We start from the raw sequence: 15,124 nt of genomic DNA, 5'->3' as shown, positions 1-15,124 counted from the left end.
CAAAACAATTTTGAGACCTAAAACTTTGTTTGAATGGCGATGCATCACGAGACACATTGATGTATCCACTACGAATAAAGATCAAATGCAAATCATATTCTTGGAGTGTGAAATTTTAGTTTCATCATGACAGATTCTTGGCTCACCTAAGGATGTGTGGCATCAACAGCATCAAGGATTTCTTTTAGAACTTCCAATGCATTGCTGCAAAACCAACGAGCCAAACACTTGGTCTTTATCAGGTTAATGCTGCAAAACAAGACAGCAGAATAAGCGAGGTTCATAGATAACGAAAATAGTACGGGTCCATTCAGTTTATCCATATTTTACAAACCAACTAGCCAAACACTTGGTCTTTATCAGAGTAAGTAATAATAATTTCCTTATGATGGATGAACCTATGAAGAGCAAATTAATATGATTATGGTAGTAACTAGTAAGCATATTTTTTCTGTGTCAGTTCATAGGAAAAGATTCATATGTTAAGACACTCAAAAAAACACCTAATCTCATGCTTCTAAGCAAAACCGTTTTGGAAAATAATCAAGAGAAGGGATATATGCATCTAATCACAAGTTTTGAATCTCCTTTCTACTCACATATTATGCCAAATATGAATTATACAACAATTGTTTAGCAATGGATTTTATATTTTCTACCTTAATCAATGTCGTGCGCCGAGTGTGTGCGTACGAGTGTTTTGCTAGTTTACATTTACAAAACTTAGTCACAAATTTATTTTATACATTTTACTTGTAAGTTCTTTTATACAAAGAATTGGAGTAAAAAATTCATCCCAGTGCATATTGACTAAAATTAATGACTCAAAATAAATTACATGCAAATCATTGGAGCTTTGGAAAATAAAAACCTTTGGAATTCAAAATAAATCAATTTTAACAAGAACTTAGTGTAAAAAAAAAATAATCCAATTTCATGAATCACACATTACCAATTTTAAAATAAATTAAAAAAATTACATTGTGGTACCTCTAAGTGGATAATTCAGAATTTGTCAACAAAAAAAGTGGATAATTCAGAAATAAAATTTCATTCATGAATTTATTTTACATTTCTATTTTCAAAAATACAAAAACAAATTTGATACCAAATGAAAAACAAATAAGGCCCAGAAAATTTGTAGCCATCAAGGGGAAGGGTCAAAGGGAACATTTAATATTGTGACATATTTGTCCAAAAAATGACAATGAAAGAAAGATAATAGTGGAAAATAGTGGGCAGTAAAATTAGTTGAGAAGATGAGATGGATAAACAGAAATAGAAGAAGAGGTCTGTGTTTTTTTCAGTCTCACCAGTCACTCTCAACCTCAAGGGTCCCTCTCTCTGCTCTACTCATATTCAGATTTATTTTAAAGATATTTATTTATAGTAATTTCTACCATTACTTCATACTAAACACTGCATAAAAATAAGGGTTAAATATGTTTTTGGTCCCCATAAATATGTTAACTTTTCGTTTTAGTCCCTCTAAAATTTTCCTTCAACTTTTGGTCCCTATAAAATTTTCAATCACTATTTTTGGTCCCTATTTTCAACTTAATTTATGTATTTTTTAATGAAATTGTGCAGAAATGTGTAAAATATTCTAAAACAATTTCCTGAAAAAAATTAGAATTTTTTAACAAAACGCAAATTAAATATGAATTTTTAACCGTAAAAAATATAAAAATTCATATTAAATTCATGTTTTGTTAAAAAATTCTAAATTTTTTTTGGAGTGATTCTTATAATATTTAGAATTTTTCTGGAAAATTTTATTAAAAAATATGAATTCTACATATGAGTTTACTTTAAAATAGGGACCAAAAGTGAAGATTGAAAATTTTATAGGGACTAAAAGTTGAAGGAAAATTTTAGAGGGACTAAAATGAAAAGTTGACATATTTATAGGGACCAAAAACATATTTAACCCTAAAAATAATACCCTAAAAGAAAAAAATTCTTCATTTTTAGTCCAATTTGTGGGAATCAGGTAAAGTTTCTTCCTTTTTCATGAATCAATTTCTGGGTTTCGTTTTTTTTTAGCTTCAATTTTGTTGCTAATAGCTCAAACATGTGTATTTGTGCAGTAGTTGAAGGACAAGTTAGTGGTTAAAGTGCTGTTTTTTCAAGCTATGAATTCTCCAATTCGTGCCCCTTCAACTTCTTCTTGCTCATATATTCGTCCTCATTCTTGCCGCACTTGTGCTTCTCGTAATTTCAAGCTTCCTATGTCAGTGTTCCTTTTTCAATTCTTATTGTGTTTTTAACATTTTTAGTAACCAAATATTTTACTAAGGTTATTTCTTGTTTGTAGTTTAGTTGATAGGATCTGTAGAATCATCATATTCCTCGTATGAAATTGTGTTTTTCTTGTATTTTGATTGCTTTGTATCATCATAATCCTAATATTCTTTATTTTTTTATAGGCTATTGCCACAGGCAATCTGTACCACTCAAAAGGTGTATCGATGCTCTGGAGGCCACACGGAGGCTTCTAGTAACGCTAATCCATTGAAAACTTGCATAGTTGGCAAATTTACTCCAGGATGGTCTGAAGCACAACCCTTGGTTTCCAAGCAATCACTCAACAGGCACCTTTTACCTGTGGGAGCTTTAGTAACTTCAACAACTCAAGATGTATCTGATACGCCTCTTATTGGTGATGATAAGATCGGAGTGTTATTGTTGAACCTTGGAGGTCCAGAGACTCTAGATGATGTGCAGCCTTTTTTGTTTAACCTTTTTGCCGATCCAGTAACACTCTCGCTTGAGCACACAATATTCATATGATATGATCAAATTGTTTTTTGTTTTTTATTATCACCGTTAGTTACATTTTCTGTATAATTATGCAGGATATCATACGATTGCCAAGGTTATTTAGTTTTCTTCAAAAGCCACTGGCTCAATTTGTATCTGTTTTAAGAGCACCAAAGAGCAAAGAAGGCTATGCTTCCATTGGTGGTGGATCCCCTCTTAGACGCATGACTGATGCACAGGCATGACACTTCCTGATAACTTTTTTCTGTACACTACCACACATTTGACTTTCGAATTGTTAGATAGGGCATTTGGAAACTTTTTTAAGTTCTCACTAGTCCATTGAGATTTTACAATTGACTTGCATTATAATTTTTCTATTGTGTTTGAAACTTTTTCTAATACTATGATGCGGTGACGTACACTACATTAAGTTCTTTCTTTTGTTAACTCTCTCTCTCTCCCCCCTTGTATTGCTCTAGTGCTGATAATGATTCTCTATACAGGCTGAAGAGTTAAGAAAATCTCTATTTGAAAAGAATGTCCCAGCAAAAGTGTATGTTGGCATGCGTTACTGGCATCCATTCACCGAAGAGGCTATTGAGCTGGTATTGATCATCTTTATGTTAGATTACAATGTCAAATTGGATAGTAATAAATAAGATTGTGCCACTTTTAGTGATGTATTTTTACAAGTTTTAGGAGGATGACATCTGATGTTCTCTGTTAAGTTGTTTATAAATATAAGAAAATATGCATTTTTCATTGTTTTAAAAATTAGAAAAAGTAATTGGCCAAATATGTCAATTTATTTTATAGTATAGTTTTCAGCATATTTATGCAAACAACATTAAAGGAGTAAGAACTTTAAAAAAAAAAAAAATGGTTTGCAATCGTGATAATAGTATTAGATTGGTCGAAATTATTGCCATTTTGAATGTGTAAATTTTGTATTTCTTGGGACAGTTAAGTTCTCTGTTATTTAGCAAATACGTGATTTAACCAATTATCTTCTTGAATAAACTTTAACCTTGGAACGGACTCATGGGTTAACTAATTTTTGTCAAAGTATTTTTACATGAATTTATCTGTCACATTTGTGATTTACTCAAGCCAATCATGGCTAATTTTTCCTTTGAAATCATGTAGATTAAAAGGGATGGAATTACAAAGCTTGTTGTGCTTCCACTTTATCCACAATTTTCAATTTCGACCAGTGGTTCAAGTTTGCGTCTCTTGGAGAGCATATTCCGGTGATTACTATAAAATATTCTGTTATCACATCATCATACTCCAATTTATTATCTAACTTTCGGTTGTGAATTATTTATTGGTTCCTTAGAGAAGATGAGTATCTAGTCAACATGCAGCACACGGTAATACCTTCGTGGTACCAACGTGAAGGATACATAAAGGCAATGGCAAATTTAATTGAAAATGAGCTAAAAGGTTTTGACTTACCAGAGAAGGTACTACTTCATTTTTATATTTAAACGACAAAAGTGTTGTTCCTAAACATTTGTATATTATCAATGTTATTCTTCTACTTTAAATATTGATAGCTTAATGTATATAGTCAGTATCAGATATTTCTGGTTAGGTTAATAAAATGATGATTGTATGAGTAACTTACTCTGTTTGATTAACTTAGGCAATTGGGAGATTGTGAAATGACTTTTTTTATAAAAATTAAAACAATCAACAACTTCGTTTATCTTTTATAGGTTTCGTTGTATTTTTGGTCCTACTATTATGGTCATATCTGATTGAGCCCGCCAATAATTTTTTGCTGAAATTTAATCCCTTGATTTTTTCAATTGCTACAACCAACTCCTTTCATTAGCTTTTTTCCATCTGAAATATTCAAATCCACCATTTTCTACTCCTAATATTCGCAAATTAAACCAAATGTACCTTTTTAACCCTGTTCCACTCGGCATTTAAAACGCCAACTTTCACCCAAAATTGTGGGGAATCTTGAAAAGGTTTCCTCTTTGAAAATTTAACCTCACAAGCCTTCAAGTGTCGCTAAATTAGTATTGAGAATTTGTGCAATGCTCGGGGAGATATTTTTGAAAAGAATCTATGTTTGGTGCGATTTACAATTTTGTGTTCAATTATTTAGCAGAAACAACGTTTGACAATAAATAACACTGTCACATTAGGCATAGATTAATATTGTGTATCAAGTGTTAAGTATCACGTTCATAAAGCTAAGTATAACATCAATAATATTTGAGAAGGCAATGTGAATCCAAGGCAATGTGAATCCATAAAGTTTTTCCGAAACTCGAGCTCCTTATAAGCTTAAGGTTGGTGGTTGGGTGCCACTTCGTTGTAAATATTTGTTGTTAGTCCTAGTGACTAATTTTTGTTGCAGGTCATGATATTCTTCAGCGCACATGGGGTTCCAGTTGCGTATGTCGAAGAGGCTGGTGATCCATACAAAGCAGAGATGGAGGAGTGTGTGGATTTAATCATGGAAGAGCTTGAGAAAAGAAAGATAACCAATGCATACACACTTGCTTATCAGGTACTTTTTTGTTAGAAATTTGGGACCCTCGGTTTCTAGAAGTATTAATGCATGTTGATTCATAAAGTGCGCAAATCCAAGCTTATGGTATAATGTTTACCTTAGTTCTGCCAGTATGGTATTCACCAAAGTAGCAATTGGTATTTCCTTATCAACAAGGCCATAATATTCTGAACAGTTTGTGTGATTCAGCTTATTACTTATTGCATAAAGAAAGCTCTTTGCAAAAAATAATACTCTCTGATATAGATCCCGAAGAACCATGCAAAGACTACTCAACAGCGTTCTCGCCGAGGACTACGTTTAGTCATCAAGTCAATAGGTGGTGAAGATGAGTTGTCTCTACAGTACAAAAAAAATTGTACCACCAATCTCCCTATATGGCCAAAATGTGGCAACTGCTTTTAGATACAGCCTTTTTCCAAATTTCTAACAATTCATTATAATTCTTATACAGAGTAGAGTTGGACCTGTGGAATGGTTAAAACCCTATACAGATGAGACAATAATTGAACTTGGGAAAAAGGGAGTAAAAAGTTTGCTGGCCGTACCAATTAGGTAACATCAGCCTTGTTTTTTATTTATTATTTATTCCTCTCTGACCTGCACTAGGTTGAGTGATACTAATATTTGGTTTAACCTCTTTATGCACTCACAGCTTTGTCAGTGAACATATTGAAACACTAGAAGAAATTGATGTTGAGTACAAAGAATTGGCTTTAGAATCTGGAATAGAAAATTGGGGCCGTGTTCCTGCTCTTGGATGTGAACCCACTTTCATTTCAGACTTGGCAGATGCTGTAATTGAGAGTCTCCCATATGTTGGTGCGATGGCCGTTTCAAACCTTGAAGCTCGACAGGTACGCTAATCAACTCTCATTTATATTTTTGTATTGTGGAAGGAAAATATTTTATTCAAACATTATCTGCCACGGTGTCAAATGTCAATGTCAATACCTCGAGAGATTAGTCTCCGACTCTTGGCCGGGGATAAGGATAACCCTGAGCTCACCGGAAAAAGGATACACACATGTAGACATCTTCCATATCAGCATATTTTTTTAGATAAATCAAGTCATATAGATTCACATAGTGTATTTTGTAATTGCATGCTTTCATTGTGTGATCTAACAAAAAGTTTTGGTTTGTTGGCAGTCTTTGGTTCCCCTGGGCAGTGTAGAAGAGTTATTGGCAGCATATGACTCACAACGTAGGGAGTTGCCACCACCAATATTGGTGTGGGAATGGGGATGGACAAAGAGTGCTGAAACTTGGAATGGAAGAGCAGCTATGATTGCTGTGTTGCTTCTGTTGTTTTTAGAAGTCACCACTGGAGAGGGATTTTTGCACCAGTGGGGAATATTGCCCTTATTTAGGTGAACTTGAATAAGTCCTACGGTACCCTCCACACAATGGCAATGGAATTTAGCTTTGCCTGTATATGTATACCATTAGCATCACATATGCTGCTTATAATCGAAGTCATGCACCAAGAAGGAATTCTAAAATCTAGTTTAGACACAGCATTTGTGGATGGAAAGAGAAAAGTAATGTATAGTGATTTCCTCTTGTATGCATCTAAAGCATTTTTATTTGGGCTTCATGAGCTGTTGTAGCTTAAAAAGCAGTCATTGACATAACAAGTTCCTTGTGAACTTATGAGAGACTTTGTCAATTGTACTATGTTGTTGACAAAAGAGATAGAGTTTAAAAAGGGTGCAGAAATCCTTGCTCATTTTGTTTGCTTCCCGGCTTGTCAACAACGCAAGAGTACTGGTTCAGACTTGGTTTTGTTTTTGGTTAATAATTCAGACTTGTATTATATTATATTATATGACTGGTTTTATTTGTCTTCCGGTCACAGAATTTCGTTTGTTCATGTTATGTGACTACTGATTTTATTAGTTCCGGTATACATATGTTGGTCTCATATTTGATGAGATAGAGTCTAAAATGATTAGGAAAGACAAATTCTAAAATATATATTTTTAAAAAAATAATGAGAAATAAACATATAATTTAGCTACGTGAACTCTCATGCAAGTGTATGTGAATTGAGTTATGATATACCTGAATTGAGTTCACATACACTACGCACAAAAAAAAATTGAAAATGCAAAAAATAACTTAAATATACTTAAATATTATATGACTGGTTTTATTTGTCTTCCGGTCACAGAATTTCGTTTGTTCATGTTATGTGACTACTGATTTTATTAGTTCCGGTATACATACGTTGGTCTCATATTTGATGAGATAGAGTCTAAAATGATTAGGAAAGACAAATTCTAAAATATATATTTTTAAAAAATAATGAGAAATAAACATATAATTTAGCTACGTGAACTCTCATGCAAGTGTATGTGAATTGAGTTATGATATACCTGAATTGAGTTCACATACACTACGCACAAAAAAAAATTGAAAATGCAAAAAATAACTTAAATATACAAGACTATCGATAGAAAAATATGTGATCAAATCTTAAATATTTTGTCAAACTATGGATATATTTGTGAGAGAAAGGTGAAGATTTAGATTGAGATAAAAAAAAAATGAAAAATTTCATGTTAGCAATTGTGGTTAGTTGTGACTTGTGGTTTATGGAAAATTTAGTGGAGATAATAAAATATAGTTCCCTCTTCCTTGTAAAAGAAAAGAAAAAGCCTTATCACAATAGCATCTGGAACAAACTAAACCTCAAGTCATGGTCAATTATCTCAGAAAGCTCCTTATTACATGCATTTACCAACTGAAGCATATGTATAATTCACACCCCCAACCAACCCCTAAAAACTTAAATTCCCAACACCAAGTTTTAAAGGCAAAACCTAGAATAAAAAAGCAAGTTAAAAAGGAGATTCTTCTGTTAAGAAATCAATCACTAAAATCAAAGCTTCCACTCTGTGAACTACTGCCATTGCGACTATGTAAAGAGAGGCCTCTGATGTGGCTAGCCAAAGTGCCACTGTCCTTGTTATGCTGAAAATACTTTTCTCTCTCGACGTGCTTCGAAGGTGGCGGCGGAATTGCAACAGGAGGAAGCTCCCCATTGTGTTTTGCACTTGGAGGAGGAACTACAACAGGTACAGGACAATTATTAGCTTCATGAAATGGTTCCAAGGAGAGTGGTCTTATTAGTGGACGGTTGAGTCTCTCTTCAAGCAAACTCAACTGAGGGAACTGAGGTTTAGTTTCTTCATCTTCAGGCCTTACACAAGCTTTTCCTTTGCGTAATCTGCCAGTATCAGGTATTGTTTATCATTTAGAGATGAATGAATACTCAAATACCAAGTTTAAAGGGAATAAATTTAGTGTGTTCAATAACTAGCAAGTCACCTTCTGAATAACTGTTCAGGTTCTTCTTGCTCCTCTGCTTCTTCATGGCCAAATTGATTCACAGTTGTTGTAACTTTGCTAGAAAGAAGGTCATCATGTCTCTCTAGAACTTTCTGAAGTTGCTCATTCACTTCAATTGCTCGGGAAACTATCCTCTCGTCTCTACAAACAATCCAAGAAAAAGCATTTGAAGCACAAACTGACCATATAATAAATGCATGCATGCACACACAAACGCACAGACAAAAGTGTATCAATTTTTTATATTATTAATGTAAAAAGGAGATAACAATTTCATCCAAGATTCAGCTTATATTTCTTATATCTTAGGAAATAGCAAGTGACACGGAAAAAAATAAATGTTTTCTCGGTACAATAGCAAAACTCTAATGCACGAGTTATTAATGAACACGGGAAAGACCACAAAATCTTATGGCAAACGACCAGAAGCAGAGACAATAAAATCCATCCACTGAAACATTTCAAAGCTGGAAATGAACGAAACTGTATTTGCCTTTGTCAGTGATAAAGAGAAATTTAAAGCAGCCTTACCTAGAAGCCATCACAAGATGCATTACCCTCTGCTTTTGAAATGAACATTGCTCAACAAGGTCGAGGGTGAATTCATCTCTTGCTCCCTAGAAAATAATTCACAGTTTTAGCAAAAAGTGGCATGGGATTATTTACATGTCTCATAAGTACATCACATGGATTTTGTTTGACAAGACAAGACAAAAAGTATTAAAGAGCAACATAGTCATTTGTCAAAGTCCTTCCAGTTGACAGCATATGCCTCGTTATTTTTATCTAGCTGTACAATCTTGAAGAAGTTTGCGATATTTCAATGCTAATTCTTTTTACTAAAAAAAGTTAAAACACGGTTTTTATCACTATCTTAAGCCTCTCAACCTCATTTCTTGTTGTCAATTCAAACCCAGAAGCAAAACAAATTTGAGACCTAATACTTTATTTGAATGGAGAAGCATCAGGAGACATATCAATGTATTCAGTATGAAACAATATAAAATGCAAATCATATTCTTGAAGTGTGAATTTTTAGTTACATTATGACAGATTCTTGGCTCACCTGAGGATGTTTGGCATCAACAGCATCAAGGACTTCTTTTAGAACTTCCAATACATTACTAGCCTTTTGGATAATGCTGTAAAACACAGTTGCAGCATAAGAAAGGTTCGTAGATGACAAAAAATGGCAACAAAACAAATATCTATAGAATGATACTTTCCACTAGATCAGTTAAGAGGTCCACAGATCAAGAATCATGCATGATTTTGTATTTAAAATAAACACACGCGTGCACACACAAACATGAACAGAGAAAAAGAATCAAACTGAAGATAGATTTTCAAACTAATCTTCATTTATTTCATTAGTTAAAAGCTATTGTATTTGGATAAATCTCAGTATCTGGTTTCCATCCCCAGACTAAATAATTATTCTTATCATAATATATCCTTTTCAATGCATCCAGTTAAAGAATGGACTCTAAAGATCATTTTAATAAAAAAAAAAAAAAAAATGTAACAATGTGGTTACTAAGTGAAGGAAAATGTTATTTCCAGTCGAAGGTTTTTGAAAGACCCAGTAAGTTTTACTAAAGTTGAAAAGCAATAATCACCTAGATTCAGGAATAGTGTTGGATTCTGCTTTCTGAACAACCTCTCCACGTCTAAGTAGGGAGGGCTCCCTTTTTGGTACATTATTGGTCTTATGTGGTTGTGAACTAGGACGATTTGATTGGACAACTTGAGCTCTTTGAGGAAATTGTACCCCGGCACTCTGTAAAAAGTAAAACACAATTTACTATTGGCATTGGACAAATAAATAACAAATTAGTATTGGCTAAAAAAGCCATTAAAAAAAAGGATTGTGTAAGAAAGAAAAAATTCCATACTTATATCATATACCAAACGGAAGTAGAAACATCATAGCCATCTATAATTATGGTATAAAACATGTTTGAAAAATATTTTATTAGCAAATTGAGAGACTCTCAATGTCTGATTCCCAGAATATTTGCAGAACGTCTAAAGGCTTTAAGCAAAAATACAACCATTTTTTACAGAACTACCCAGGCATCATTTATAGCACTCGCACAATCTTCCCACATAATATGCAGTAAAAAACGCATGTTGTATCAGCTTCTTCTATTTATGAGCCATGTAGAAAAAAACAACCGTGTGTATCAAACAGCCTAGATTGGAACATAGAGCAAATCTCAAGGTTGTACTTCACCTACCACTAAGTCATAATATGCTTTATAATACTGCGGAAACTTGCCCGAAGCACCACCAAGAGATGTTTGTGTTGCATCTAGTAGGAGAAATATTCGCTCCCTGACAGGCAAATCTGACTGCAAGCAAAGAAAATGACCAAGGAGAGAGTAAGGAAAAATCAACATTGGCAACAGACAACAGCACTGTCGTCTCTGGAGAAAAAATCACCTTTTTCTTTACAATTTTCACAAGAATAGGAATAACTTCTGCATGAACCACCTGCTCATGAATATGATCTCCTATGTTGTTCATCAACATTTCCAGCAACTACACAATCAACAGATGAAATATTAGTTAGTAGAACACCAATGCAGGAACGCAAGCAAGATAAAAAATTCAAGAAAAGAAAGTCTCGTAGTCAATTTTCTCAGTTTCAAGTGCAATGAAAAATATGCGGAGGAAACTGTATTCACATAAGTTGTTGTTGGTACAAGTAAAATGATTTCGGCTTTGTTTGGAATTGGATAAACAACTTAATAAGCACCTATAGCATAAGCACCGTTATATAAATGCTTATGTGTAAGCTACTATCTCTACAACAAAAGATAAAATAAAGTCAAAACTGTTTTCATAAAAACTATAAATTGTTTTCATATAAGCTATCTTGAAGAGCTTATGAAAATTAACTGAAAACAGCTCATGCACATGCCAAAAGTTGTTTCCAATAAATTCCTCCGAACTGTCTCACAAGTGGATATTCCAGTAGACTGCATAATAAGGTCATTGTACTCACCATGACAGCATAAAGTTGAGTATTGGGGTTCTTGTTACCAAGTCTCTTTTTTATAGCTTTGACAACATCTTTGGCTTTCCTGAACATCAATAAAACAAAATGACAATATTAGCAGCAACATCACTCAAAGCCTTGGAATATTCTATTATACTATTGAGTTTGTAATCAAGTGAATGGTCTGCCAGGCTTAGGCATCAACCTAGGCGCAGTGTTGAACAAGTACCACAAATAACAGATTTTAACTCGCAAATTAAGTTAGCACCAAATAGCAGTTGTTTGCTAACTAACCAAATGTTTTCTATTTAATTTTGCCTTATGAAAAATAAACCAGTGACAAACAAAAATAATGCAGTTTAAATGAAAAAGAAATACACAATTTGGCATGACAAATATGGAAAATGCAATTAATTGGAGTAAGAAAACAACATTATCATTCATGAGGATTATCTTCCAATATTATAGAAATACCCACTTAGCCAGTTAGGCATAGTTCAAGTGGTAAGGGTAGTAGTCGTAGGGTTAGGTGAAGAACATAGATATGATTCAAATCCAAAAAATAAGACAATATAGCATAAAGTGCATGAGAAAAATATAAAAGGCAGGAATTAAAAATGAAAAGATTGAGTTTAATTTCATCGTGTTTTACTTTTGGGGCATTCATGATCAATTACAAAGAAACAACACCATATATATATGAGAAGGAAAAAAAAAAAACTTTGCGGGGGGTAGGGGGTAACCTTCGATCACGAGCAACTAATTCAGCGATTTCAATATTTTTCATCCAATCAATTTCGGACAGTTTCTCACTTGTTGCAGCATTGACTAGCTCGGCTGCCATCTTACTTTCTACATAAACATTTAAGAGTCAAATAGAATATAAAAGTTGAAATATATTTCAGACAAGAAAGCAAATGTTGAACAAAGAGTTAAGTGTTCACACAAATTTAATTAGGCGGCCAATCAACTTTTGCTAACTAGAAACAGAATAGAAGCAGCTATGTGAAAATAAAGGTTTGGATGTAGAAGCAGTATATTAGCATGCAACAACGTTTCATTTGTTAATATACTCTCTAAGTTACAACTAGCTAACATACTACTACTAAGTCTACAACAACCGAAGCTTTTTCCCACTAGGTGAAGTCGGCTACCTCCTACATGTATCAAAAATGTCTGCCGAAGACTGCTAATATACTCTCACTTGTTTAGAATTTTGGTTTGATCTAACTCAACTCTCACGCTCAGGACTGCACATTCAGATCGTGAACTGATAGCAGATGACCCAAAAAATCTTGGATGGACTCTGATACCACCTTAAAATTTGAGCTAAACCTCACTCAAGTCTACAAAACCAGCTTGTGAGGTGACTAATGTCTTATAAACACTTTTTCATAGAACAAATCTCATCCAATGTGGAACTCTAAACTGTGCTGCAAATTATTATAAATAGGGAAAGTGAAAGGTAATTGATCCACAGCATGCAAAAAAGAAGGTGATAATTTGTCCTATTATTATAATCATCTTCCACCATATAAATATAATTATAAAAATTGACAATATAATCATGTATTACCTCTTATTACTACAGTCTACAGCAGCAACCTAAGTATGAACAGCAAGTATGTCATGAACGACCTGCAAAAAACAAAATCCAAAGCAAAAACTTAATGATGAGAAACATTAAAATCGAAAGTTGTAGTGTTTATGAAGCAGTGAATAGAATAGATTAAAGATTGTACATACCTTGAAAAACTGATATGAAGATGGAGATGACAAGAATGAAACCAAGGATGCACTGATAAACCCTAAAAAGATTTAACATTTCAAGTGCCACCCCAAAAAGCAATTATCTTGCTGTATTTTTCCTTTCTCAGAAGAATTCCTTTTTCTTTTTAATTAATTAATTAGTTTATAGCTTCTTTTAGCATACGGTGGTGACAAATTGACAGCTTCAACGGTTCCTCGCTCGCACATAAAAGTATTAATGTTTGATTTGGATATTGTTTTATACTAAGTACTAGAAAATGAATCTAATCTAAGATTGTTGATATGTATTGGATTTGGTTTGTATCGTATCAGCACCGCCACCAGGGATGTCGCTGTCACTGACCCCACTCAAATCTTCATTTCCAATGAGAAGTTGCAATTTGTTAACTTAACCTTCCACTCATTTATTTTACTCTTTTGACTCTTGCCACGTTATCATCAATTGAGGACGTACCATCAAAAATTAAACCATGCAAAATTGTTGTTTTAAGTTTATTAAAAAAAAAAAAAAAAAAAAAAAAAAAAGTTTTCTTCAAAAAAAAAAAAAAAAAAGTTTATTAAAAAAAAAAAAATTAACTTTTAAGCTCAGAAACACATTTAATCCATGTTAAAAAAAACTAAACTCGCCTTTGTAATTATATTAGTATAACGTCCCGTGCCAAGCATAATATTCTATTTAAAAAAATTTAATGGGTTTATATATAAATAGGTTTTTCAAATATTATTTAATTTTTTTAGTTTGATTTCATTCCAGAATTTTGACATTATGTCGTATTTTATCCTTATATTTAAAATTTAAACGATAAATCATCATTTATTGGGATCAAAAACGTTAAATTTTATAATGATATAACTATTTTTTGAGAATGATTAAAATTAAATAGTGTATAAAAGTACAATTGTGCTTAAAACAGATATGATTATCTTTGTTTTAGAATATCACTCTTAATCAAATTATAATTGTTTTTTACTTAATCACAATACTCTTTCCGATTGCAATAAAAAAAAACTAAATTACACCGGAGGTCATTTAAGTTATTTAATTGTAACAAATTAGTCTTTTAAGTTTTGTTCGTATATCTTACTTACGTCCTTTAAGTTATTTAATCGTAACACATTATTCTTTAAGTATTGCTTGTAACACTTATGTACTTTAAGTTATTTAATTGTAACTTTTAGGTCCCGAATAACTTGCATTTTTAAAATCTAAAATCCCCCAAATTGTTACGGTAAAATAACTTAAAGGACCTCGTTGGTGCGGAATAAACTTATATGCAATTAGTTTTCTTGATTTCCTAAAAAAAATATATAAATTTCTGAAAAGTACCGTTTATTGAAACTTGTTTCATGAGAATAAAAAAACCCACAAAATCCACAAACTAAAACCCCCACCAAACATGCGGAAGAAAGAGGAAGGAGATATGTGTCAACCCTCTCAATTAGATCTATGTTCCTAATCAAAACATGTCAGTTCTACAATGTAACGCCCTCCTTTTTATTTAATTATTTTTATTAAGTTAGAGTCTATTTATGTGATTTATTTATTTATTTATATGATGTGTTAGTATTTTATTATGTGGCATTATTCTATTATTTATTAGAATATGAGAATTATTAGAGTAAGTAGATTTGGAGGTAATTTTGAGATTAGATGTCTTTTTATGATTTAGTCGATTTATTTTGATGAGTTGGTA

At 32.7% G+C, this 15,124-nt stretch overlaps 2 protein-coding genes across 3 annotated transcripts; one reads left to right on the top strand and one right to left on the bottom strand.

Annotated features, from left to right (window-relative positions):
• Nucleotides 1-1,948: 1,948 nt before the first annotated feature.
• LOC146933997 (ferrochelatase-2, chloroplastic-like) lies at nucleotides 1,949-7,162 on the top strand. The gene is made up of 11 exons (XM_085705820.1): nucleotides 1,949-1,993; nucleotides 2,091-2,233; nucleotides 2,430-2,757; nucleotides 2,859-3,002; nucleotides 3,270-3,371; nucleotides 3,913-4,016; nucleotides 4,106-4,232; nucleotides 5,144-5,296; nucleotides 5,754-5,854; nucleotides 5,955-6,156; nucleotides 6,452-7,162. Exons 2-11 carry the CDS (start codon nucleotides 2,136-2,138, stop codon nucleotides 6,674-6,676), a joined length of 1,584 nt encoding a protein of 527 aa, XP_085561946.1. The 5' UTR covers nucleotides 1,949-1,993; nucleotides 2,091-2,135; the 3' UTR covers nucleotides 6,677-7,162.
• An 818-nt stretch (nucleotides 7,163-7,980) lies between these two features.
• On the bottom strand, nucleotides 7,981-13,637 carry LOC146933996 (ENTH/VHS/GAT family protein). Of its 2 annotated transcripts, XM_085705821.1 has the most exons (11): nucleotides 13,407-13,637; nucleotides 13,237-13,298; nucleotides 12,404-12,512; nucleotides 11,667-11,745; nucleotides 11,102-11,200; nucleotides 10,897-11,010; nucleotides 10,276-10,436; nucleotides 9,723-9,798; nucleotides 9,188-9,273; nucleotides 8,636-8,797; nucleotides 7,981-8,534 (listed from the first exon to the last, which is right to left on the bottom strand). In XM_085705821.1, the coding sequence occupies exons 3-11, from the start codon at nucleotides 12,502-12,504 to the stop codon at nucleotides 8,174-8,176; spliced, it is 1,239 nt and encodes a 412-aa protein (XP_085561947.1). In that variant the 5' UTR covers nucleotides 12,505-12,512; nucleotides 13,237-13,298; nucleotides 13,407-13,637; the 3' UTR covers nucleotides 7,981-8,173. The 2 variants fall into 2 exon arrangements, with proteins under 2 accessions (XP_085561947.1, XP_085561948.1); XM_085705822.1 differs by lacking the exon at nucleotides 13,237-13,298.
• Nucleotides 13,638-15,124: the final 1,487 nt, after the last annotated feature.

This window comes from Medicago sativa, chromosome 4, assembly GCF_051527215.1.
Source record: "Medicago sativa cultivar Bolivia chromosome 4, Bolivia_mono, whole genome shotgun sequence".
Lineage (NCBI taxonomy): Eukaryota > Viridiplantae > Streptophyta > Magnoliopsida > Fabales > Fabaceae > Medicago > Medicago sativa.
This window is presented reverse-complemented; position numbering and strand designations above follow the sequence as displayed.

Bases quoted from the DNA above. Each gene is read 5' to 3' on its own strand.
- LOC146933996 (XM_085705822.1), bottom strand. From the start codon at position 13,485: ATGTTAAATCTTTTTAGGGTTTATCAGTGCATCCTTGGTTTCATTCTT. The intron at 12,513-13,406 runs GTATGTACAATC...ATGTTTATGTAG, and splicing joins CTTCATATCAGTTTTTCAAG to AAAGTAAGATGGCAGCCGAG. The intron at 11,746-12,403 runs GTTACCCCCTAC...ATTGATGTTCAG, and splicing joins TTAGTTGCTCGTGATCGAAG to GAAAGCCAAAGATGTTGTCA.
- LOC146933997 (XM_085705820.1), top strand. From the start codon at position 2,136: ATGAATTCTCCAATTCGTGCCCCTTCAACTTCTTCTTGCTCATATATT. The intron at 2,758-2,858 runs GTAACACTCTCG...ATAATTATGCAG, and splicing joins TTAACCTTTTTGCCGATCCA to GATATCATACGATTGCCAAG. The intron at 4,233-5,143 runs GTACTACTTCAT...TTTTTGTTGCAG, and splicing joins GTTTTGACTTACCAGAGAAG to GTCATGATATTCTTCAGCGC.